The 24,511-nt window shown below is 49.2% G+C and overlaps 1 protein-coding gene across 1 annotated transcript in view; it reads right to left on the reverse strand.

Annotated features, from left to right (window-relative positions):
- Positions 1 to 24,511, reverse strand: part of LOC137306880 (low-density lipoprotein receptor-related protein 1-like) — a 252,054-nt gene that overhangs the window by 218,244 nt on the left and 9,299 nt on the right. Inside the window, 5 exon segments of the mRNA XM_067976269.1 lie at positions 4,140 to 4,320; positions 5,944 to 6,180; positions 10,887 to 11,030; positions 19,609 to 19,798; positions 23,205 to 23,427. Of these exon segments, the coding sequence (XP_067832370.1) occupies positions 4,140 to 4,320; positions 5,944 to 6,180; positions 10,887 to 11,030; positions 19,609 to 19,798; positions 23,205 to 23,427 (975 nt within the window).

Genomic DNA, 24,511 nt, shown 5'->3' on the forward strand with positions numbered 1-24,511 from the left:
CTTCTAATCCCCTCTAAGTGGTGTTTTTGGGGGCGGTTACAGTTTGTGCTGAGCACTGACAGCAGTTTAAATCTCGCTACGTTATACCGGCCAACGCGTACAGCGGGCGAATCGCGTTCGCACCCGCTGTAAGTGGTGGGGATTGTACCAATTCCACCAACGGGCCAATGATGGCCTATTTTAACGATGCTTTCCGACTAACCTGAAAGTAAAGCCTTCAAAAGGCGGGCGGAAGTCAATAAACAGCCCACCTTACAGTCGATCGAACTGACAGGGAACGGGGTGACCGGCCTTAAGGGGAAGCACAGATTCCCTATGCTGCACCTCTGTCCACTGCAATATAAGTTATAGTCCAACGATTTTATTTGAAATTTACAAGCTTTCGGAGGCTTCCTCCTTCCTCAGGTAAATGTCAGGAACTCCTCGAAGCCTATGCACTTATAAATCACAGAATACATGGTGATTACAGATAGTCTTTGCAACTGCCCGTTGCCAAGGCAATCACCGTGTTCAGACAGAGAGGTGTTACCTACAGAGCCCTCGAATATACAGTCAACAAAAAAAAACAAACAGAAAAAAAAACAGACACTTTTTTTTTTGTTTGTTTTTTTTTGTTGACTGTATATTCGGGGGCTCTGTAGGTAACACCTCTCTGTCTGAACACGGTGATTGCCTTGGCAACGGGCAGTTGCAAAGACTATCTGTAATCACCATGTATTCTGTGATTTATAAGTGTACTTATAAAATGTACTTCATCGAACTGTACTTGATGTAACCTGCAAATTGTTTAATCTGTATTGTGTGTGTTTGGAATGAGATACGACAACTGTATTGTATGTATTGTTGCAAATTTTATGAATAAAGTGTATTTTTCGGTGAGGGGGCACAGATTTAAGGTGAGAGGGGAGAGATACAAAAGGGTCCAGAGGGGCAATTTTTTCACTCAAAGGGTGGTGAGTGTCTGGAACGAGCTGCCAGAGGCAGTAGTAGAGGCGGGTACAATTTTGTCTTTTAAAAAGCATTTGGACAGTTACATGGGTAAGATGGGTATAGAGGGATATGGGCCAAGTGCAGGCAATTGGGACTAGCTTAGTGGTATAAACTGGGCGACATGGACATGTTGGGCCGAAGGGCCTGTTTCCATGTTGTAACTTCTATGATTCTAAGTTTATCCTCCACGGTGAAACACCATCGGACAGGAACTTAAGCACACAGAGACGGACATCAATTGCTGCTGGAAGACCATCAACTCGGTGAAAGATGCCCTTCGATCTGCCCGAAACTTGCTGGTCTTCCAGTGCAAGGAGCTGTCCTCGACCGAGTGTTGCAGACTGGCACATTCCAAGGTCCGGGAGTACGTGCTCAGGGACGCACTGAGGACGGGTGCGGCCGCCGCAAAGGCTCTGTGGGGAAAGGCAACCGTTTAGAGCCTTCCCGCCACTGTATACCGAGGGGCTACAATCAGGGAAAAACCCCCTCGGGCAGAATGTAAAATTCAAATTGATGTAAAGTACCTGTAATGAATCTGTAATGAATCACCTGTATTGACTGTGATGCAATGAGGCACCCTAGAGTGTTATGAACTGTAATTATGTCCAATGTGTTCATCAAACTGTACTTGATGTAACCTGCAAATTGTTTAATCTGTATTGTGTGTGTTTAGAATGAGATACAACAACTGTATTGTATGTATTGTTGCAAATTTTATGAATAAAGTGTATTTTTCGAAAAAAAAAACTTAAAAGGAATGAAAATCCGTGTCCACTGTCAGGGGGTTTGAGACCTGCTGTGGGTCGATTTGAACGTTCATGTTCCCCCATTCAATCAGATCATGGCTGATCTGTATCTTCACTCCATCCACCCGCCTTGGTTCCGTAACCCTTACCCAACAAAAAAATCTATCCACCTCAGTTTTGGAAGTTTCAACTGACCCACTTAGGTAAGGAGTTCCCGGATTTTGGGCCCAGCGACGACGAAGGTGCCCTGTCCGCAATCGATTGCCGTTCTCACGTACGTTGGTATTTAGAGTTACTGTCCGCGCCAGGAGGGGGAAGGGGGAATAATTCTCAACTGTGGCTGACGATCCCATGACACTTTTCACACCGGTGCTCCCGTGTGTTGGGAGAGCGGTCGATGGGACATCGGTGCCCGCGAGCCGGCTCCCCAACATTTAACGCCGCTAAATCCGACTCACTCGCCCCGGCCTCGCAATCAAAGGCTCGTATTTGTTTTTTGTGGGACTACGATTCTGTTGCCGGGATACGCGAGGCAGACTTAGCAGTCGGGGACCACCTCAAAGACATCAGTCTCCTACAGTCCAAACTACCTCTGGCCTATTTACTTTATGATGTGGAGATGCCGGTGATGGACTGGGGTTGACAATTGTAAACAATTTTACAACACCAAGTTATAGTCCAGCAATTTTATTTTAAATTCACAAGCTTTCGGAGGCTTCCCCCTTCGTCAGGTGAACGATGTGAAATGAAATCCTCGAGGATTTCATTTCACATCGTTCACCTGACGAAGGGGGAAGCCTCCGAAAGCTTGTGAATTTAAAATAAAATTGCTGGACTATAACTTGGTGTTGTAAAATTGTTTACTATTTACTTTAGAGTAGGTAGACCTAGAGGTGACCTGATAGATAAAATAATTAAAGGGCTGGATAGAGTCCCTGTTGCAAGATTGGGGAGGACCGGGGGGACACCAGTTTAAACTATGGAAGGGTAGGGATAGACTGGAAGTTGGTTCTGGTCCCAGAGAGTAGTGAGCCTCTGGAAAGCGTTGCCGGTTGGCATGGTGGGCTCTGGCTCTCTGTGTGAGCCTTCAAGAGGGGGCTTCCTGACCGGGGGCATCGTATAGAAGGTAAGTGTCTTTATAGGCAACACTTGGTCCAAGTGACTGGTTTCGATTGCCTGAGGGGGTCGGGGAGCATTTTTTCCCCTTGTTGGCTCTGGTTTATTTCTCCCTCTCCCCCAGGAGGTTACATGGCTGTGGGGAGAGAGGGTGGGATGTGTTTAGTCGGGATGCGCCGGGCACCGGGCACCACGAGTGTGGGGCAGGCTGGTCATTCCCTGCCTGTCAATTTCGTATGTTCGTAAATCGAACCCCGGTGTAATAACAGTTTCAATTAAAATTCTGTAACGCTCACCCCCACACCACCACCATCTTAAAAACGAAACAATGTTAGCCACCAGCAAAGTTCATTCCCCAGTGATCCACACAATAATGGTCAACACAGCTTGCATTCACACAGCGCCTTCAACGTAGTAAGACGTCCCCGAGGCGCTTCACAGGAGCGTAAATCAGACAAATGTTGACAAAGAGCCACGTCGTGAGATATTAGGACAGGTGACCAAAAGCTTGGTCAAAGAGATAGGTTTTAAGGAGCGTTTTAAAGGAGGAGAGGGGCGCGGAGAGGTTTAGGGAGGGAATTCCAGAGCTTCGGGCCCAGGCAGCTGAAGGCACGGCCGCCAACGGTGGAGCGATGGAAATCGGAGGATACGCAAGAGGCCGGAATTGGAGGAGCGCAGAGATCTTGGAGGGTCGCAGGGGCTGGAGGAGGTTACAGAGATAGGGAGGGGTGAGGGCAATGTAGGGATTTGAAAACAAGGATGAGAATTTTAAAAATAGAGGTGTTCCCGGACCGGGAGCCAATATAGGTCAGCGAGCACAGGGGGTGAAGGGTGAACAGGACTTGGTGCAAGTTAGGATACGGTGTAGCATGAGTTTTGGATGAGCTCGAGTTTATGGAGGGTGGAAGATGGGAGGCCGGTCAGGAGAGCATTGGAATAATCGGGTCTAGAGATAACAACGGCACGGATGAGGGTTTCAGCAGAAGATGGGCTGAGACAGGGGTGGAGACCGGCGATATAACAGAGGTGGAAGTAGGCGGTCTTAACGATGGAGAGGATATGGGGTCCGAAGCTCACCTCAGGGACAAATAGGACGCCGAGGTTGGCAACAGTCTGGTTTAGCCTTAGGCAGTGGCTGGGTAGAGGGATGGAGTCGGTGGCGAGGGAACGGAGTTTGCGGCGGGGATCGAAGCCAAGGTCCTCCCAATATTTAGTTGGAGGAAGTTTTTGGCGGATGTCGGACAAGCAGTGTGACAAATGAGAGGCAGGCTTTGCATATTCACGCACCCATTCAACGGATCGACAACGATTGCACGAGGGTGAGTCATCTTTCCTTCGATTAGAGTCTTCCTGGTTTGAGAGGCTTTCTCTAGCCGAGCTACGCTGATGGTCTTCTTTGGGCCGTCATCTGTCCAATAAAGGTTGTTGGCCATCCAGTCAACGGCAACACCCTCTACGTTGTTGAGTCCTTCAAACACGCACACAGAAGAGAGAGAGAAGACACATCACCAATAAACTCAAGACCAAAACAGCCCAACAAATGGTGCACATGCCCTCTACCGTCAAGAGAATCTATGACGCAACAACAACTTGCATTTATACAGCACCTTAAACGTCCCCAAGGCGCTTCACAGGAGCATAAATCAGATAAAAATTCACACCGAGCCACGTAGAGATATTAGGACAGGTGCTTGGTCAAGGAGGTAGGTTTTAAGGAGCGTCTTAGAGGAGGAGAGAGAGGCGGAGAGGTTTAGGGAGGGAATTCCAGAGCTTAGGGCCCAGGCAGCTGAAGGCACGGCCGCCAATGGTGGGGCCAAAGGGAATGGGGGACTCGCAAGAGGCGAGATTTGGAGGAAGGCAGATTTCTCAGAGGTTACAGAGATAGGAAGATACAACCCCCTACAGCAGACCCTTGTGCCAGTGAAATCTGACTGCATGGCACTCTTATGTAACTAGCAACGAGAAGGGAGGAGTAAAGAGGGGGGAAAATCCCAATCCTGATCAGTATCCACTGAATTCCTACTGGAAATGCTCCCACAATGACACAGGGTGGGCGCAGGTTTGGGCTCAGCTGTTCTGGTGTGGAACAGTCTGACGACAGTCATCGGCAAGGCTATTCACGGTTCCTCAGGCGAGGTATCGGAGGGCAGTCAGCGGGAACAGCATCGAAGCAAGGACTCGATGCCACTGTGGCGGCAGAGGAAAAAGGAAGGGCAAATAAATAATTCCTTTTTGAAGAAGCAAACATACAGATTACAGGAGCAAAGGGATCCGGGGGTACTGCTGCACAAATCACAAAGTAGCAACGCAGGTTAACAAGGCCATAAAAAATGCAAACAAAGTACCGGGGTTCATTTCTAGAGGGTGTTAATTGAAAAAGCAGGGAAGTTTTGTTAAACTTGTATGGAACCTTGGTTAGATCACACTTGGGAGCATTTTTGTGCACAGTTCTAGTCTCCATATTACAAAAAGGATACAGAGGCACTGGAGAAGGTGCAATAAAGGATGATGCCATGACTGAGAGATCATAACTATCAGGAAAGGCTGAACAGGCTAGGGGTCTTTTATTTGGAAAAAGAGAAGGCCGAGGGGTGACCTGATAGAAGTCTTTAAAATTACGAAGGGGTTCGATGGGGTAGATGTAGAGAAGATGTTTCCACTTGTGGGGGAGACCAGAACTAGGGGGCCATAAATATAAGATAGTCACCAATAAATCCAATAGGGAATTCAGGAGAAACTTCTTTACCCAGAGAGCGGTGAGAATGTGGAACTCGCTCCCACACGGAGTGGTTGAGGGGAATAGCGGAGATGCATTTAAGGGGAAGCTGGATAAACACATGAGGGAGAAAGGAATAGAAGGATATGGTGATAGGGTGAGATGAAGTAGGGAGGGAGGGAGGAAGCTCGTGTGGAGCATGAATGCTGGTACAGGCCAGTTGGGCCGGATTGGCCTTATTCTGTGCTCTGGTCTCAATGTTGGAAAGAAAAGTCATAACTATAAACATTACATCCCGCTCTCACCAGACCAGCCGCTTTCCAACAAAACGGGCACGTTCCCGAGCTGAGGGTCTGCCCTCTCCCCCGCCCTTACCGGATTTCAGTATGGTTTCCCGTTCCGTGCCATCGATTTTCTGCCGTCCGATCAGGTAGCTGGTGGTGTCGGCGAAGTAGATGTAGCCGCTCTCGGCGTGGAAGTCCAAGGCGCGGGGGTTGATCAGGTTCTCGATGGGTATCATGTACTCGTCGGGCACTTTGGCGTTCATGTCCATCCCCCGGATGATGCCGGGGCGACCCTTGCCGTAGACGAGGAACAGCTCGTGGTCTGGCTCTGGAAGGCGAATCACAGAAACAATCAGAGAGCGCAGAAGGAGGCCCTTCAGCCCATCGTGCCGGTGCCGGCTCTTTTAATATCCAATTAGCCCCACTCCACCCTTGCTCTTTCCCCCACAGCCCTTCAAATTTCTCCTTTGAGCATTTATCCAATTCCCCTTTTGAAAGTTATTATTGAATCTGCTCCCACCGCCCTTTCAGGCAGCGCGTTCCAGATCATCACAACTCGCTGCGTAAAAAAACATTCTCCTCATCTCCCCCCTCTGGTTCTGTCCCCGATTATCTTAAATCTGTGTCCTCTGGTTCCCGACCCTCCTGCCAGTTGGAAACAGTTTCTCCCCATCGACTCGATCAAAACCCCTCATGATTTTGAACACCTCTATTAAATCTCCCCCTTAACCTTCTCCACTCTAAGGAGAACAATCCCAGCTTCTCCAGTCTCTCCGCATAACTGAAGTCCCTTATCCCTGGTACCGTTCTGGTAAATCTCCTCTGCACCCTCTCCTTCCTAAAGTGCGGTGCCCAGAATTGGACACAATACTCCAGCTGAGGCCTGACCAGTGATTTACGAACGGTTTAACTATGAGTGGGAATGCAACATACACATCAACTTGTGGAAGCGAGGGTGCGCTCGACTGTAACCCGCAGACTGTCACCTAGTTAGTACAGCCAATATTTATCCCTCAACCAACATTGCTAAGAACAGATCTGGTCATTACCTCATTGCTGTGCGCAAATTGGCTGCAACGTTTCCTACATTACAACAGTGACCACATTTCGAAAAGTACTTCATTGGCTGTAAAGCGCTTTGGGACGTGCTGAGGTGGCGAAAGGCACCCTACGAACGCAAGTCGCTTCTTTACTTTCTTTACGTGGGGACTTCGGGCGAGAAAAGACGCCAGAGCTCGTCCACTGATGCTCACCGTCTGCACTCGACAGGCGAAGAACGGACAAGACACCGGAGCTCGGCCGGGGCCGCAGGGAGTGAAAGGAGAGGGGTGGTGGAGCAATAACGGGCGATAGCAAATCGACGGGAGGCCAATGGAGAACGAAAGCCGGCCGGAGAGCGAAGCAGGCCGTCTGTTCTCCATCGGCCGCGTCCGATTTCACCCCCCCCCCCACCAAACATCTCCAGAGGGGCAGGGGATAAAGCCGGCCAGAAATTATACAATCGCGCGAGTGTAGAAGATTAAGGTGTTGATCTAATTGAGGTGTTTAAGATGATTAAAGGATTTGATAGGGTCGATAGAGAGAAACTATTTCCTCTGGTGGGTGGGGGGGGGGGGGGGGGGGGGGGGGGGGGGAGTCCAGAACAAGGGGGCAGAACCTTAAAATTAGAGCCGGGCCATTCAGGGGTGATGTCGGGAAGCAGTTCCTCACACAAAGGGGAGTGGGAATCTGGAACTCTCTTCCCCCAAAAAAGCTGTTGAGGCTGGATGAACCTCAACTATTGCACTCCCTGTCAACTGGATTGCAAGCGAAGGGGAGGGGGGGGGGGGGGGAGGGGAGGGAGGGGGAGAAGAGAGAGAACCAGGAAAGGGGGGGTGGGGGGGGGGGGGAGAAAAAGAGAACCAAGAAGCGGGGGGGAGGGGGAGAAGGGAAAGAGAACCAGGAGGGGAGGGGGAGGAGGAGGAGGAGGAGGAGGAGGAGGGGGGGGGGGGGGGAGAAAAGAGAAAGAGAAGTGGGAAGGGGGGAGGGGAAGAGGGAAGAGAGAAAAAAGAGAGAAAAAACAGAGAGAGAGAGAGAGAGAAAAGAGAGAGAGAGAAAAAAAGAGAGAAAAGAGAAAAAACAGAGAGAGAGAGAGAGAGAGAGAGAGAGAGAGAGAGAGAGAGAGAAAAGAGAGGAGAGAGAAAAGAGGGGAGAGAGAAAAGAGGGGAGAGAGAGAAAAGAGAGAGAAGAGAGAAGAGAGAGAGAAGAGAGAGAGAAAAAAAAGAGAGAAAACGAACCAGGAAAGGGAGGGGGGGGGGGGGAGGGGGGAAGAGAAAGAGAACCGGGGAGGGGGGAGAGGCAAGAGGGAGAAAACGAACCAGGAAGGGTGGGGGAGGAGAGAGCAAACTGGACAGAAAAATCACAAGAATGGGAGCTGAGCCACAATCTAAACGCAGGGTACAGATGACAGCCCGAGTGCCTCTGACCCCGAATGAACCTTCCCTTGGATCATATCCAAGCTCCCTCATAGCTGTAACTCGACACTGTATTTACAGGGAACTCAATACTACTAACAATCAAAAAGCAACAATGAAATAGGATTAGAGATAAAAACTGTATTATTCCTGCCAGTCCCCACTCCCCTTTTCCCCCCTTCTAGTACCACGTCCAGGTGGCGGAGGTAGGGGAGCGAATCGCGGTCGAGCCCAATCCTCTCCGCGCGAAACGAAGCCCACTCCAGACTAGGGGGCACGGAGCGAGTCACAGCACGCCAACCGAGGGTTGCCGACCCTCTCGGATCGTCCTGGAGTCTCCAGGAATTAAGGATTAACCTCCAGGACGCTGCTGCGAGCAAAAAACCCAGGAGAAAAATCATAGGGGCATTTAAAAAAAGACGGTGGTTTTTTTTTTTGTTTATTGGCTAGTAAAATATCGGAAATTGAGACGGGGTGGGGGGTAAGGGAAGAGAGGCTAAAGAATCATCCGATTGGGTAATATAGAGCGTGTTCGCTTCCCAATTGCGATGGGAAGGCAGTACGACACGAGGTTGAGCGATCAGTGGTGAGATTTGGGGGATTGGAGGAGACAAGAAACATGATGAAACCTCCAGGAGAGGAAAAGGGAGGCGACAAGAACAACAACTTGTATTTATACAGAGCCTTTAACGTAGTAAAACGGTCCCCAAGGCCCTTCACAGGAGCGTAAATCAGACCCAAATTGACACCGAGCCACAGAAGGGGATATTAGGACGGGTGAAGAGGTAGTTTTAAAGGAGCGTCTTCAAGGAGGGGAGAGAGGTAGGGAGGCGGAGGGGTTTAGGGAGGGAATTCCAGAGCTCGGGGCCCGGGCAGCTGAAGGCACGGCCGCCAATGGTGGGAGCGATGGAAATCGGGGGGATGCGCAAGAGGCCGGAATTGGAGGAGCGCAGAGATCTCGGAGGGTTGTAGGGGCCGGAGGAGATTGCAGAGATTGGGGGGGGTGGGGGGGGGATTTGAACAGGAGGATGAGAATTTTAAAATCGAGGCGTTGCCGGACCGGGAGCCGATGTAGGTCAGCGAGCACAGGGGTGGGGCGATGGGTGAACGGGACTCGGCGCGAGTTAGGATACGGGGTTTTCGAGTTTTCAACGAGCTGGAGTTTACGAAGGGTGGAAGGCTAGAGGCCAGGCAGGAGAGCACTGGGATAGCCCAGTCTGGAGGGGACAAAGGCACGGATGAAGGGTTTCAGCAGCAGATGAGCTGAGGCAGGGGGCGGAGACGGGCGGTGTCACAGAGGGTGGGAGCAGGCGGTCTTCGTGACGGAGCGGACATATGAGGTCAGAAGCTCGACAGCAGCATTTCTGAACCTTACTTCCACCTGCTCGGTATCTTTCCGTTCAGCTGTGCATTTAACAAAACCGTCACCGGACGATTTGGCAGTGGAGCGGTTAACATTCCCCAACGAGTTTAAACTGTCTGAAGGAGAGCGGTCACAATGCAAATTACCCCTGCTCCCTTCAGCTCCCTGGGTCTGGCATACAATTTATGCTTTACAATTAAACCAGTTATTTCCGTGCATTGCAAAAACGGAGAAGCTGACATTTTCTAATCAACTAACTTAAATTTATTCGGATAGCCCTTCAAATAAATTAGCGGCTAGTCCATTTCATGGTGTTGAAGGCACCAGTGACTGGTACGTTTTGGCAGGAAATCAATGCGCAAAGCACAAGACAAGTGATGCCTACAAATGAAACTTGTCAAAAATTGTTAATCAAGTGACATTTTTGAGGGAGGCGGCCAGAAAGAGGGCAGGCAAGTCGGGAGAGGGAGGAATAAAGTTGACAGACAGACAGACACACAGAGTGGGGGGGGGGGAAGGAAGCAGGGGGAGGGGGAGGGAGAAAAGGGAAGGATGGGGGAGGGGGAGACAGACAGACAGACACACACGGCGAGCAGAGCAGGAGAGGGCGAGCAGAGCAGGAGAGGGCGAGCAGAGCAGAGTAGTAGTCGTAAATCGTCCCCGAGGCGCTTCACATGAGCGTAAATCAGTCAAAATCTGACACCGAGCCACATAAGGAGATATTAGGACAGGTGACCAAAAGCTCGGTCAAAGAGGTAGGTTTTAAGGAGCGTCTTAAAGGAGGAGAGAGAGAGGCGGAGAGGTTTAGGGAGGGAATTCCAGAGCTTAGGGCCCAGGCAGCCGAAGGCACGGCCGCCAATGGTGGGAGCGATGGAAATCGGGGGGGGGGGGGGATGGACAAGAGGCCAGAATTGGAGGAGCGCAGAGATCTCGGAGGGTCGTAGGGGCTGGAGGAGGTTTCAGAGATAGGGAGGCCCTGGAGAGGATTTGAACACAAGGACGAGAATTTTAAAAATCGTGGCGTTGCCAAATCGGGAGCCAATGTAGGTCGGCGAGCGCGGGGGGGGGGTGGCGATGGGTGGACGGGACTCGGTGCGAGTTCCAACGACGCAAGCTTGTCAAGGAATCTTTGGCCACGCTTGGCGGACAGACACACAGCTCCTCGTACAAGGGCGCACAGTTAACTGTCGCGCGTGGACCACGGGCTGGCGCACTTACTTTTACATGACTTGCCGTCGCTCCCCAAACTAAACCCGGATCGACAGCGGCAAGTGCGCGTTTTGTGGCTGTTGCCCAGGAGACAGATGTCGGAGCATCCACCAGGTTTGTTGAATTGGTCTGGCTCACAGGCGTGGCTCCTCACTGGAAAAGGAAAAAAAAACACACAACGTTTTATTTTTCCAATACGCTTCTCCCTCCCACAAACAGCGGTCTGAAAAAAGATTTGATCATCTGGGCACCGCGCCTTAGAAAGGATATATTGGCCTCGGAAGGAGGGCAGAGCAGCGTAGATTCACCAGAATCAGATACCAGGGCTCCAAGGGTTAGATTATGAGGTGAGATTATATAAATTAGTCTTGTATTCCCTGGAATATTGACCGTGAAAGGGGGCGATTTGATTGAGGAATTTAGGATTTTGAAAGGAATTGATGGGGTAGATAGAGAGACTTTTCCCGCTGGTGGGGGAGTCTAGGACAAGGGTTAGGGTTAGGGTTAGGCTAACCCTAACCCTAACCTTGAAATCAGAGCCAGGCCATTCAGGAGAGAAGTCAGGAAACACTTCTTCACGCAAAGGGTGGTAGAAGCGCGGAACTCTCTCCCACAGAAAGCAGTGGACGCCAGCTCAATTAATAATTTTCAATCTCAGGTCGATAAGATTTCTGCGAGCCAAGGGCATTGAGGGATCTGGAGGCATGGCAGGTGAATGGAGTCGGGACACAGATCAGCCATGATCTCGTCGACTGGCGGGGCAGGCTCGAAGGGGCAGGACGGCCTCCTCCTGTTCCTCGACCACGATTTTACCTGAAGTGGGCTAAGTTTCAGAACATATCCAATCAAGGTCGACCATGAACATAAGAAATAGGAGCAGGAGTCGGCCAATCGGCCCCTCGAGCCTGCTCCGCCGTTCAATAAGATCACGGCTGATGAACGTTGCATGTCAGAAACAAGGAGGCTTCATCATTAGCAATATTAGCCAATGCATCATTAAGAGATTGGCTTTTGCATGTTCTAGGTTTCCTCGTGTCACACTTGTTTTTGGTCAGCCAAGTATCAAATGGACGGAAAACTTTCAACATTTTTGTGTAGAAATTATAAGTATTATCATTAGGTATAATTGTGTGCTTATCCTCCACACGAGAAGTGTGAGAATTCCATGTGCCATCTCCCTTTTCTTTCAACCACCTGTCCTATTAAATGTTGACACGGCCTCTGCTTCGACCGCCAACTCGATAGCAGTGCGCAGCCTCAAACCCTCTCTCTGTTTTAAAAAAGTTTCTCCTATTCTCTGTCCTAAATCGCTTACATTTAATCTTAAAAGAAAGATCTTGCATTTCTACAGTGCCTTTCAGGACGTCCCAAAACGCTTTACCGCCAACGAAGCACTCTTGAAGTGCAGTCACTGTTGTTACGTGGCAGAAAATGTAAGCACAGCAAGATCCCACAAACAGCAAGGTGATAAATGATCACTGAAAAGACAGATTATCTGATGTTGGTTGAGGGATAAATACTGCTCTTCTTCGAAATAGTGGCCGTGGGATCTTTTACGTCCACCCGAGAGGGCTGACGCGGGGGGGGAGGGGCCCTCGGTTTAACGCCTCATCCCAAAGCGCAGCACTCCCTCAGTATTTCGCTGGGAGTGGTCAGCCTAGATTACGTGCTCAAGTCCCTGGAGTAGGAGGTGAACCCACGGCCTTCTGCCTCCGAGACGAGAGCGCGAAGAAATGAGCCACGGCTGACACCTACATAAAAGAACAAATCCGTGAGATCGAGGGGCTCAAAAACGCGCGAAGGGTTTTGATAGTGCAGACAAGCAGAGACTGTTACCCCTTCACTGGCGGGACGGCCGGTAACCAGAGGACACAGGTTTAAGGTAATTGACTAAAGAACCAGAGGGGGAGATGAGGAGAATTTTTTTTTTAAAACGCAGCGAGTTGTTATGATCTGGAATGTGCTGCCTAAAAGGGTGGTGGAAGCAGATTCGATAGTAACTTTCAAAAGGGAACTGGATAAATACTTGAAAAGGAAAAATTTGCAGGGCTACGGGGAAACAGTAGGGTGGGGTGGGGTGGGGTGGGGGAGAAATGGAACTAATTTGATAGCTTTTTCAAATAGCACAGGCACAATGGGCCGAATGGCCTTTTCTGTGCTGTAACATTCCATGATCAATCTGCTATCATCAGCCCTGCCATCTCTGAGCCTGTTATCTTATTTTTCTCTCCCTGCCCTGCCCCCCTCCCCAAGGGAGATGGCAATCAGACAAACCACAAGTGCAGGTTTAAACGCTGATTCAGCAGACAGCTGCTCTCACTCGGCAGTTCAGTAGAGCCATGAATATCCCAATGACCTAATAGATTAATTTCTCCCATTGTGAGCTCCAAATAGCATTAATGCGCAGCTCTGTATTTTCGCAAACCCCAAATTAAAAGGAGCTCTTGGGTTTGGCATGTACTTAAATTCGTTCCCACCCCACACACACACACACTTCTCAATGCGAAGGATTAACACCTCATTATATCTTCATGTTGCATAGGTCAAATAACAAAATACAAGATGGTGTTAATCCCCCTGATTGACAAGTGGGAAGAAAACACGTGAAGCATTTTAGATAAAAGTCCTGAACAGCCAAGAAGGCTCCCCATCCTTCCTCCTTTCGAATGCTGGCCGAACTCTATCTTTCATCAACAATTACACTGCCTTCAATGTGCAAAACGTCCCCAAGGCGCTTCACAGGAGTGTTACCGCACAAAATGTGACACCGAGCCACATTCGGAGACGTTAGGCCAGGTGGCCAAAGAGGTAGGTTTTAAGGAGCGTCTTTAAGGAGCATACGAACAGGAGGAGGCCATTTAGCCCCTCGAACCTGTACCACCGTTCTATGAGATCATGGCTGATCTATGAATACAACCCTAGTTGGTGTAATCTCGCCTTGTAGTCCAGGTAACATTCTAGTAAATCTACACTGCACTCCCCCAATGTGGAGATGCCGGTGATGGACTGGGGTGGACAAATGTAAGGAATCTTACAACACCAGGTTATAGTCCAACAGTTTTATTTGAAAATCACAAGCTTTCGGAGCTTACCTCCTTCGTCAGGTGAGTGAGTGAAAGGTTCTGAGATCTCATAGCATATATTAGCCTGGGAGACGATCACAGCAATCGAAGGTGTCAAATTCCCAGTCGGGGAACACTTTAGCATTCAAGGACGTTCAGCCACCGATCTTCGGGTAAGCGTTCTCCAAGGCGGCCTTCGAGACACACGACAACGCAAAATCGTTGAGCAGAAATTGATAGCCAAGTTCCGCACCCATGAGGACGGCCTCAACCGGGATCTTGGGTTCATGTCACGCTACACGTAACCCCACCAGCGGAAAAAAAAGTTATCTGTTTTTAATACAACTGGACATTCTCTCTCTCTCTCTCTCTCTCTGCTTTTTGGGTCTCTTTGTCTCTCTGGCTTTGTAATCTGACCCATTGTGTATTCAGTATACTGGGATGTAATGTTTTCCGTGGCTAACCTGTCTGAACACCAACGACATCTTTGATTGCTGTGATCGTCTCCCAGGCTAATATATGCTATGAGATCTCAGAACCTATTAGCCTGGGAGACGATCACAGCAATCAAAGGTGTCGTTGGTGTTCAGACAGGTTAGCCACGGAAAACATTACATCCCAGTATACTGAATACACAATGGGTCAGATTACAAAGCCAGAGAGAGAAAGAGACCCAAAAAGCAGAGAGAGAGAGAGAATGTCCAGTTGTATTAAAAACAGATAACTTTTTTTTCCGCTGGTGGGGTTACGTGTAGCGTGACATGAACCCAAGATCCCGGTTGAGGCTGTCCTCGTGGGTGCGGAACTTGGCTATCAATTTCTGCTCAACGATTTTGCGTTGTCGTGTGTCTCGAAGGCCGCCTTGGAGAACGCTTACCCGAAGATCGGTGACTGAACGTCCTTGAATGCTAAAGTGTTCCCCGACTGGGAATTTGACACCTTCGATTGCTGTGATCGTCTCCCAGGCTAATATATGCTATGAGATCTTAGGACCCTTCACTCACTCACCTGACGAAGGAGGTAAGCTCCGAAAGCTTGTGATTTTCAAATAAAACTGTTGGACTATAACCTGGTGTTGTAAGATTCCTTACATTTGTGCACGCCCTCAAGGCCAATATATCCTTCCTAAGGTGCGATGCCCAGAACTGCTCACAGTACTCCAGGTACGGTCTAACCAGGGTTTTGTATAGCTGTAGCATAACTTCTACCCCCTTGTATCCTAGTTTTCTAGATATAAAGGCCAGCATTCCATTAGCCTTCTTGTTTATTTTCTGTACCTGACCATGACATTTTAATGATCTATGTACATGGACCCCTAAGTCTCTTTGGACCTCCACTGTTTCCAGCTTTTCACCGTTTAGAAAGTATATCTTTTTTAGGTCCAAAGTGGATAACCTCACACTTGCCTACACTGAAATCCATTTGCCACAGTTTTGCCCATTCATTAATCTATTAATATCTCTCTCTAATTTTATGCTTCCATCTACACTGCTTACAATGCTGCCTAGCTTTGCGTCATCAGCAAACTTGGATATGTGGCTCTCTATCCCGTTACTAAATACAGTGAATAGTTGAGGCCCCAACACAGATCCCTGTGGGACACCACTGGTCACATCCTGCCAATTTGAGTTCCTGCCCATTATCCCTACTCTCTGTCTCCTGCCGTTCAGTCAATTTCCTAACCAGGTCAATAATTTGCCCTCAATTCCACAAGCTTCAACTTTGGCTAACAGTCTCTTATGAGGGACTTTATCGAATGCCTTCTGGTAGTCCATATAAACAACATCGACAGACAGTCCCCTGTTCACTACTTTAGTCACCTCTTTAAAAAAATTCCATCAGGTTCGTCAGGCATGTCCTACCCTTTACAAATCCATGCTGGCTCTCTCTGATCAGCTGAAAATTTTCACAGTGTTCAGTCACTCTATCCTTAATTATAGACTCTAATAATTTCCCGACAACAGATGTTAAGCTAACTGGTTTATAATTCCCTGGTTTCCCTCTCTCACCTTCCTTAAATAGAGGAGTGACGTGCAATTTTCCCATCTAAAGCCACAGTTCCTGAATCGAGAGAACAGGCGAATTAAGAGCAGGAGTAGGCCATTCGGCCCCTCGAACCTGCTCTGCCATTTGATAAGATCATGGCTGATCTGATTGTGACCTCAACCCTACTTTGGAAGATTATAGTTAGGGAATCTGCAATGTTCTCACCTACTTACTTTAAAAGGAGAGAGAGAGGCGGAGAGGTCCAATGAGGGAATTCCAGAGTTCAGGGGCCCAGGCGGCTGAAGGCACAGCCGCCGATGGCGGAGCGATGAAAATCGGGGATGCGCAAGAGGCCAGACCTGGAGGGGCGCACAGCTCTCGCAGGGCTGGAGGAGGTTTACGGGGAGGGGAGAGGGCAAAAGAGAGACCCTGGAGGGATTTTAAAACAAGGATGACGTGGAAAACTCGGCATGGGGTGAAACAGGCCGCCGATTAGTCATCGCTCGTTTTAGTGTCGTCGAAGAACAGCTTCACCCCCTTTTGTGTTTCATTAAGCATTTTACATTCACTTTATCTCCCCCCCGCCTCAACTCCTGTAATTCCCACGCCACATTTGAAGACAAGACACTACGCAAGGCCCATGCTGATCTCCATCTGAGAACAGCTAACTCAACAATGACAGGGTGTGGCTGCCAACTCTTGTTGAGACATATTCCTGGAGGTTCCATTACATGACCTTCCGTCCCACTCTCAATATTTTCATAACTCATAAACTGAAGGGTTCAAAGGAAACACACAATTTTTTTTTTAAAAAGCCCCCTAAGATTTTTCTCCAGAGGTCTGCACGGAGCAATCCCTGGAGACTCCAGGACAATCCTGGAGGGTTGGCAACCACAGGATTTGGGCGAAATTTTAAAAATAAACTTGGTCTGCGAAGTCTTTATGTTAATTGGCAACTTTAGCAGAAAAGTATTCTCTCAAATAATGACATTAGTAGGGAGCTGGAACCAAGATGAAGCTTCCTGATTTTTCGGTGACTAACGCAACACTCAACTTGACTGTTCACGTCAACATGTCTGGAGTCGGGGGATTTGCTTCCGAAAGTCTGCTTGCTCCTGCCCACAGCCAGTCGTTACATACAAGTCTGGGCATGTACCTTGGCTCAGAAGATTATACTGCAACGGTTCAGTGGATCCAACACATGTCCAGTGCCAAGCACATACAGTGAAGTCTTTTAGCACAACAATAGATTTCACCTCGAATCACAACCTCCATTTCGCAGCATAGGAGACCACCATTCGGCCCGTCGAGCCTGTGCTGACTCTCCTGAAAGAGCTATCCCTGGTCTTTCTCTTCCCCCCCCCCCCCCCCCCTCCGCCCCCACCATTTCCTTTTAAAATTCTTCTTTTTCCAAATATTTATCCACTTCCCTTTTAAAAGCTAGCATGGATTTTGCTCCCACCCACTATTTCTGGTTGGGAATTTTCACAAATATGTTTACCTAGAATTTACAGCAAGAAACAGGCCATTTGGCTTAACTCGACCGTGCCGATGTTTATGCTCCACACGAGCCTCCTCCCACCCCTCGTCATCTCACCCTATCACCATATCCTTCTATTCCTTCCTCCCTCATGTGTTTATCCAGCTTCCCCTTAAATGCATCTACACTATTCCCCTCAACCACTCCATGTGGGAGTGAGTTCCACATTCTCACCACTCTCTGGGTAAAGAAGTTTCTCCTGAATACCCCATTAGATTTATTGGTGACTATCTTATATTTGTGGCCCCTAGTTTTGGTCTCCCCCACAAGTGGAAATATCTTCTCTACGTCTACCCTATCGAACCCCTTCATAATTTCAAAGAACTTGATCAGTTTACCCCTCAGCCTTCTCTATTCTAGTTCAGCCTTTCCTGACAGTTATAACCACTCAGTTCTGGTATCGTCCTTGTAAGTCTTTTTTTGCACCTTCCCCAATGCCTCTTTATCCTTTTTGTAATATGGAGACCAGAACTGTGCACAGTACTCCAAGTACTAAGTTTAGCTCGGTACACTGTCACTCTGCTTGTCTCAAACCTCTAGCACTGGGAATTTATGAATGAATAATGGATGCCCATGCCTGGCACACACACATGCATAAATTTGTTTGGGGTCAAAGGCCTCTGGGTGATTTATGGCTGAATGCAGTGCAAGATAATGAAAGCAGAACTGAATTCAACACCAGCTGAAGTGCATCAGACAGCACTAGTCCAATCCAAGCAAACTTCTTTCAGACAGCCAAACAACATCACGGATGTCAGCTGTGGCTCAGTGGGTAGCACTTTCTGCCTCCAAGTCAGAAAGTCGTGGGTTCGAGTCCGGCTCGACTTTAAGCACAATATTTCAGACAGACACTCCCACTGCCAGCACTGAGGGAGCGTTGCAACGTCGGAGGGGCTGTCTTCTGGATGAGATATTAAACCGAGGCCCCGTCTGCCCTCTCAGGTGGATGTGAAAGATCCCGCGGCCACCATTTCGAAGAAGAGCTGGGGGTGGGGGGGCCGATATTTGTCCCTCAACCAACATCACTTAAAAAACAGATTATCTGGTCATTTATCACATCGCTGTTTGTGGGATCTTGCTGTGCGCAAATCGGCCGCTGCGTTTCCCCACATTACAACAGTGACTACACTTCAAAAAAAGTACTTCATTGGCTGTAAAGCGCTTTGGGACGTCCTGAGGTGGTGAAAGGCTCTGTATAAATGCAAGTTCTTCCTTACATAATCTGATTTTTCCCCAAAGGTTCCAAAACTTCCAAGTGAACTAATTTCTATTTATAGTACATTGCACACCTGAAGCCCTCCAGCAAGACTTAAATTGCAGAAGGCAGTGGTATTGAAAGGTCATATTCTAAAGCTCTTAACAGAAACAGCACTGCGGCTGCAGGCAGGATCTCGTACTGTGCAGCCGCATCTGAAGGGCGGAACTTAAATTGAGCAATTAAACCAAGCAGCAAGCCTTGAAATGTGGCGCAGGGCAGAATACAAGCAGCAACAACAGAAACTTGCATTCGTACAGCACCTTCAACATAGTAAGACGTCCCCCCAAGGTGCTTCACAGGAGCGTGATCAAACAAAATTTGACACAGAGCCACGTAAGGAGATATCAGGACAGGTGACCAAAAGCTTGGTCAAAGGGGTAGGTTTTAAGGAACTTCTTAAAAGGAGAGAGAAGCGGAGAGGTTACGGGGAGGGGTGGAATTTCAGAGCTTAGGGCCCAGGCAGCTGAAGGCACGGCCGCCAATGGGAAATCGGGGGGGAGGGGGGTGCGCAAGAGGCCAGAATTGGAGGAGCGCAGAGACCGCGGAGGGAATTCCTGAAAGGTGCTATATAAATGCGAATTGTTATTGTTGTTAACCTTCTCTGGAACCGTTAACACTTGAAATCATAGCAATTCACAGGACAATTCACAGCTGGTTTAAAAAAATATATACACACACACACACACACACACACACACACCATCCCCTAGGCTTACAGCTGACAAGAAAACACACACAGACATCAGGAGCTGTCACAACAAAAGAATACAAAGGACTGGCAGGAGACATTAACTGGATAATCGAGCACTAAATGACGGATTAGCTCAGGTTCTCAAAGGCCCTGCAGGCAAGCAAGCAAACAGCAGCCACAATTACACCACTCACCTGCTGGCTGCCGTCTCTGGTGGTAGACGTGAAGGGCTCCTCCTTTGGCGACGCGCGTCACCACCTGGAAGTCCGTCTTGTTGAAGCGGTTCACTCTGATTACGCTGGTTTTCTGCTGCGCGTTGGCATTGTCGGAATTGGTGGCGTACAGGTAATTCTCGAACACCGTGAGGCCGTACAGGTGCTCAATCTGTGACCAAGCAAGAAAACGCTGGGTGAGTACAAAGCTCCAAGTGTAGGCTCGACACAGACAACGAGGGCGATTTGCCGAGGTAGCGACAAACAGCCTCGCCACCATCTAGGTTTCCAGTCGAGTCGCTGTGCCCGCGTGTGGGTACGGGCTTTAGCTATTAACACCTTTGCCATTAACCAGAGGTTCCCCAGAGCTCTGCGCTCTCTATTCCTTCAGTGACCTCCTCCACACCTCATCCGCCCCTAACCATCTCCAGCTGATGATTTCATTCCACATTCATCAGCTTCCCTACTGGCTGAATCAACGCATCTCAATCGCCTGCGGTGGGGAGGGGATGCACTGCAGCAACTCACAAGGCTTCTTCGACAGCACCTCCCAAACCCACGACCTCTACCACCTAGAAGGACAAGGGCAGCAGGCACATGGGAACAACACCACCTGCACGTTCCCCTCCAAGTCACGCGCCATCCCGACTTGGAAATATTTTTTTAATATTCGTTCATGGGATGTGGGCGTCGCTGGCGAGGCCGGCATTTATTGCCCATCCCTAATTGCCCCTTGAGAAGGTGGTGGTGAGCCGCCTTCTTGAACCGCTGCAGTCCGTGTGGTGACGGTTCTCCCACAGTGCTGTTAGGGAGGGAGTTCCAGGATTTTGACCCAACGACGATGAAGGAACGACCGATATATTTCCAAGTCGGGATGGTGAGAGACGTAGAACCATAGAAAAGATACAGCACAGAAGGGGGGCCATTCGGCCCATCGTGTCCGCACCGGCTCAAAGAACAACCAAGTGCCCATTCGAATCCCACCTTCCAGCACCTGGTCCGTAGCCCTACAGCTTACAGCACTTTAGGTGCAGGTCCAGGAACTTTTAAACGAGTTGAGGGTCCCTGCCTCTACCACCAATTCGGGCAGTGAATTCCATACACCCACCACCCTCTGGTTAAAAAAGTTTTCCTCATGTCCCCTCCAATCCTCCCGCCAATCAGCTTAAATCCATGTCCTCTAGTTCTTGAACTCTCCACTTGGGGAAACAGGTACTTCCTGTCTACTTTATCTGGGCCCCTCATAATTTTGTACACCTCAATCAAGTCTCCCCTCAGCCTCCTCTGCTCCAAGGAAAACAATCCCAGCCTGTCCAATCTCTCCTCGTAGCTGCAATTTTCAAGCCCTGGCAACATTCTTGTAAATCTTCCCTGCACTCTCTCCAGAGCAATTACATCCTTCCTGTAATGTGGTGACCAGAACTGCGCACAGTACTCCAGCTGTGGCCTTACCAGCGTTTTATACAGTTCCATCATTACGTCCCTGCTTTTGTATTCTATACCTCTGCTAATAACGGAGAGCATTCCGTATGCCTTCTTCACAACCTTATCTACCTGTACTGCCACCTTCAGGGACCTGTGCACATGCACTCCAAGGTCTCTCACTTCCTCTACCCCTCTCAATATATTCCCGTTTACTGCGTATTCCCTTTTACTGTTTGCCCTCCCTAAGTGCATTACCTCACACTTCTCCGGGTTGAACTCCATTTGCCACTTTTCCGCCCACTCCGCCAACCCATTGATATCTTCTTGGCATCTACAGCTATCCTCTTCACTATCAACTACACAGCCGATTTTTGTGTCATCTGCAAATTTGCCAATCATGCCCCCTACATTCAAGTCCAAATCATTAATATATATACCACAAACAGCAAGGGACCCAACACTGAGCCCTGTGGCACACCACTGGAAACGGATTCCCATTCGCAAAGACATCCATCAACTTTAACCCTGAAAAAGTTGAAAAACTGAAACATATAAGATTGTGAAGGGGCTTGATCGGGTGGATGCGGTAAGGATGTTCCCAAGGATGGGTGAAACTAGAACTAGGGGGCATAATCTTAGAATAAGGGGCAGCTCTTTCAAAACTGAGATGAGGAGAAACTTCTTCACTCAGAGGGTAGTAGGTCGGTGGAATTTGCTGCCCCAGGAAGCTGTGGAAGCTACACCACTAAATAAATTTAAAACAGAAATAGACAGTTTCCTAGAAGTAAAGGGAATTAGGGGTTACGGGGAGCGGGCAGGAAATTGGACATGAAGCTGAGTTCGGATCGGTCAATGCCCTGTGGGTGGCGGAGTGGGCCCAGGGGCTGAGTGGCCGGGTCCTGCTCCTACTTCTTGTGTTCTTTAGATTTGAGGTTAGGATCAGATCAGCCATGATCTTATTGAATGGCGGAGCAGGCTCGAGGGGCCGATTGGCCTACTCCTGCTCCTATTTCTTATGTTCTTATGTTTCCTGTTACTGAGCCAATTTTGGATCCAATTCGCCACATATTCCATGGGCTTTTACCTTTCTGACCAGTCTGCCATGTGGGACCTTGTCAAATGCCTTACTAAAATCCACGGAGACAACGTCCACTGCACTACCCTCATCAATCCTCCTTGTCACTTTCCTCAAAGAATTCAATCAGATTTACAAGGCGTGACCTTCCCTGAACAAATCCATGCTAACAATCCCTGATTAAACCCTGCCTTTCCAAGTGACATGGAGGGGAACTTGAAAGTGATGGTGTTCCCATGTACCTGCTGCCCTTGTCCTCAGTTGTTTTTGGGGGGTGGGTGGGGTGGAAATCCATAGTCCTGGTTAGACCACACCTGGAGTATTGTGTTCAATTCTCGGCACCGCACCTTCGGAAGGATATGTTGGCCTCGGAGGGAGTGCAGCGCAGATTTACTAGAATGACACCCGGACTCCAAGGGTTAAATTGCGAGGAGAGATTACACAAACTAGGTTGTAGTCCCTGGAATTTAGAAGATTAAGTGGTGATTTGATCTAAGTTTTCAAGATATTAAGGGGAACCGATAGGGTGGATAGAGAGAAACTACTTCCGCTGGTTGGGGAGTCTAGGACAAGGGGACATAGTGTAAAAATTAAGAGCCAGGACTTTCAGGAGTGAAGTTAGGAAACACTTCTACACGCAAAGGGTGGTAGAAGTTTGGAACTCTCTTCCGTAAACGGCAGTCGATGCGAGCTCGATTGTTAATCTGAGATTGATGGATTATTGTTAACCAAAGGTATTAAGGGATATGGAGTTAGGTCACAGATCAGCCGTGATCTCACTGAATGGCGGAACAGGCTGGAGGGGCTAAATGGCCTTTTCCTGTTCCTATGTTCCATAGCTCGTGATCAGCCACAGGCTCACATACAAATAGGGGCAACTTCAGCCCCACACAAGGAGGGTGACCAAACCCCCCGTGGGACCATACCAAAAGAGGAACTCAACACCTACAAGGAGGCAAGATGATGGGAGTGAGGAAACAGGTGCCAAAAGAAAACAAATCTTAGAACGGCCGCCTTCTTCTTTCCTCCTCCCCCCACCCCGATCGATCGTAAGTTTACAACACTCTTTGATGCGTACAAACTGTCCTTGGATGATGGCGTGGCGATTTTTGCCTTCGTAATCCACCACCTCGATGTAGTCCAGGTACGCGTCGGCCCAGTACACCAGTTTATTCACCAGATCCAGCGCAATCCCGTGAGGGAACACTATCTTGCTGTCGACCAGTTTCGTCCTGTTCTGGCCATCCATGTCACACCTCTCAACTTTCGGAATCTGCCCGTAGTCCGTGAAGAACACTTTCCTGCAAAAAGCAAGGGCGAGGATAATTACTGGAGAGTAAAGGAAAGAAGTTAAACAGTAGGCTGATTACAATCGAGTCCACAGCACAGAAACAGGCCATTCGGCCCAACTGGTCCGTGCCAGTGTTTATGCTCCACACGAGCCTCCTCATCTCACCCCATCATATCCTTCTATTCCTTTCTCCCTCAAGTGTTTATGAAGCTTCCTGTTTATGAAGCTTCCCCTTAAATGCATCTATGCTATTAGCCTCAACTACTTCGCATGGAAGCGAGTCCCCCACATTCGCACCGCTCTCACACAGAAATGTAAACTCACCAGCCTCTGCCCAATGGGACTAGAGACCCACTCTTTCATAGGTCTCCCAGACGGCTGACTAAACATCAAACTACGCCCCCTCCCCCGGCCTGCTAAATGCGCAGAGCTGGTTCAGCAAGCTTGAGTCAACGACGTAAAAATCACATCGGGGTACAGGCGCACGTAAAAAGGATCAAGAGAGTAAGCAGCTTGTGCAATAAAAGCGTCCACCTCCTGCTTCAGCAACGCCTCGATTTTAAAATTCTCATCCTTGTTTTCAAATCCCCTCCATGGCCCTCGCCTCCTCCCTCCCTACTCCCTATCTCTGTAGCCTCCTCCAGCCCCTATATGACCCTCCGAGATCTCTGCGCTCCTCCAATTCTGGCCTCTTGTCCATCCCCCGATTTCCATCGCTCCCACCATTGGCGGCCGTGCCTTCAGCTGCCTGGGCCCTGAGCTCTGGAATTCCCTCCCGAAACCTCTTCTCTCCCCCTCTCTCTCTCTCTCTCTTCTCCCTTCCCCCTTCCCCCTTCCTCTCTCCTCCCTTCCCCCTTCCTCTCTCCTCTCTCCTCCCTTCCTCTCTCCTCTCTCCTCTCTCCTTCCTCTCTCCTCTCTTCCTCCCTTCCTCTCTCTCTCTCTCTCCTCCCTTCCTCTCTCTCTCTCTCTCTCCTCCCTTCCTCTCTCTCTCTCTCTCTCCTCCCTTCCTCTCTCTCTCTCTCTCTCCTCCCTTCCTCTCTCTCTCTCCTCCCTTCCTCTCTCTCTCTCCTCCCTTCCTCTCTCTCTCTCCTCCC

Source organism: Heptranchias perlo, chromosome X (assembly GCF_035084215.1).
Source record: "Heptranchias perlo isolate sHepPer1 chromosome X, sHepPer1.hap1, whole genome shotgun sequence".
Classification (NCBI taxonomy): Eukaryota; Metazoa; Chordata; class Chondrichthyes; order Hexanchiformes; family Hexanchidae; genus Heptranchias; species Heptranchias perlo.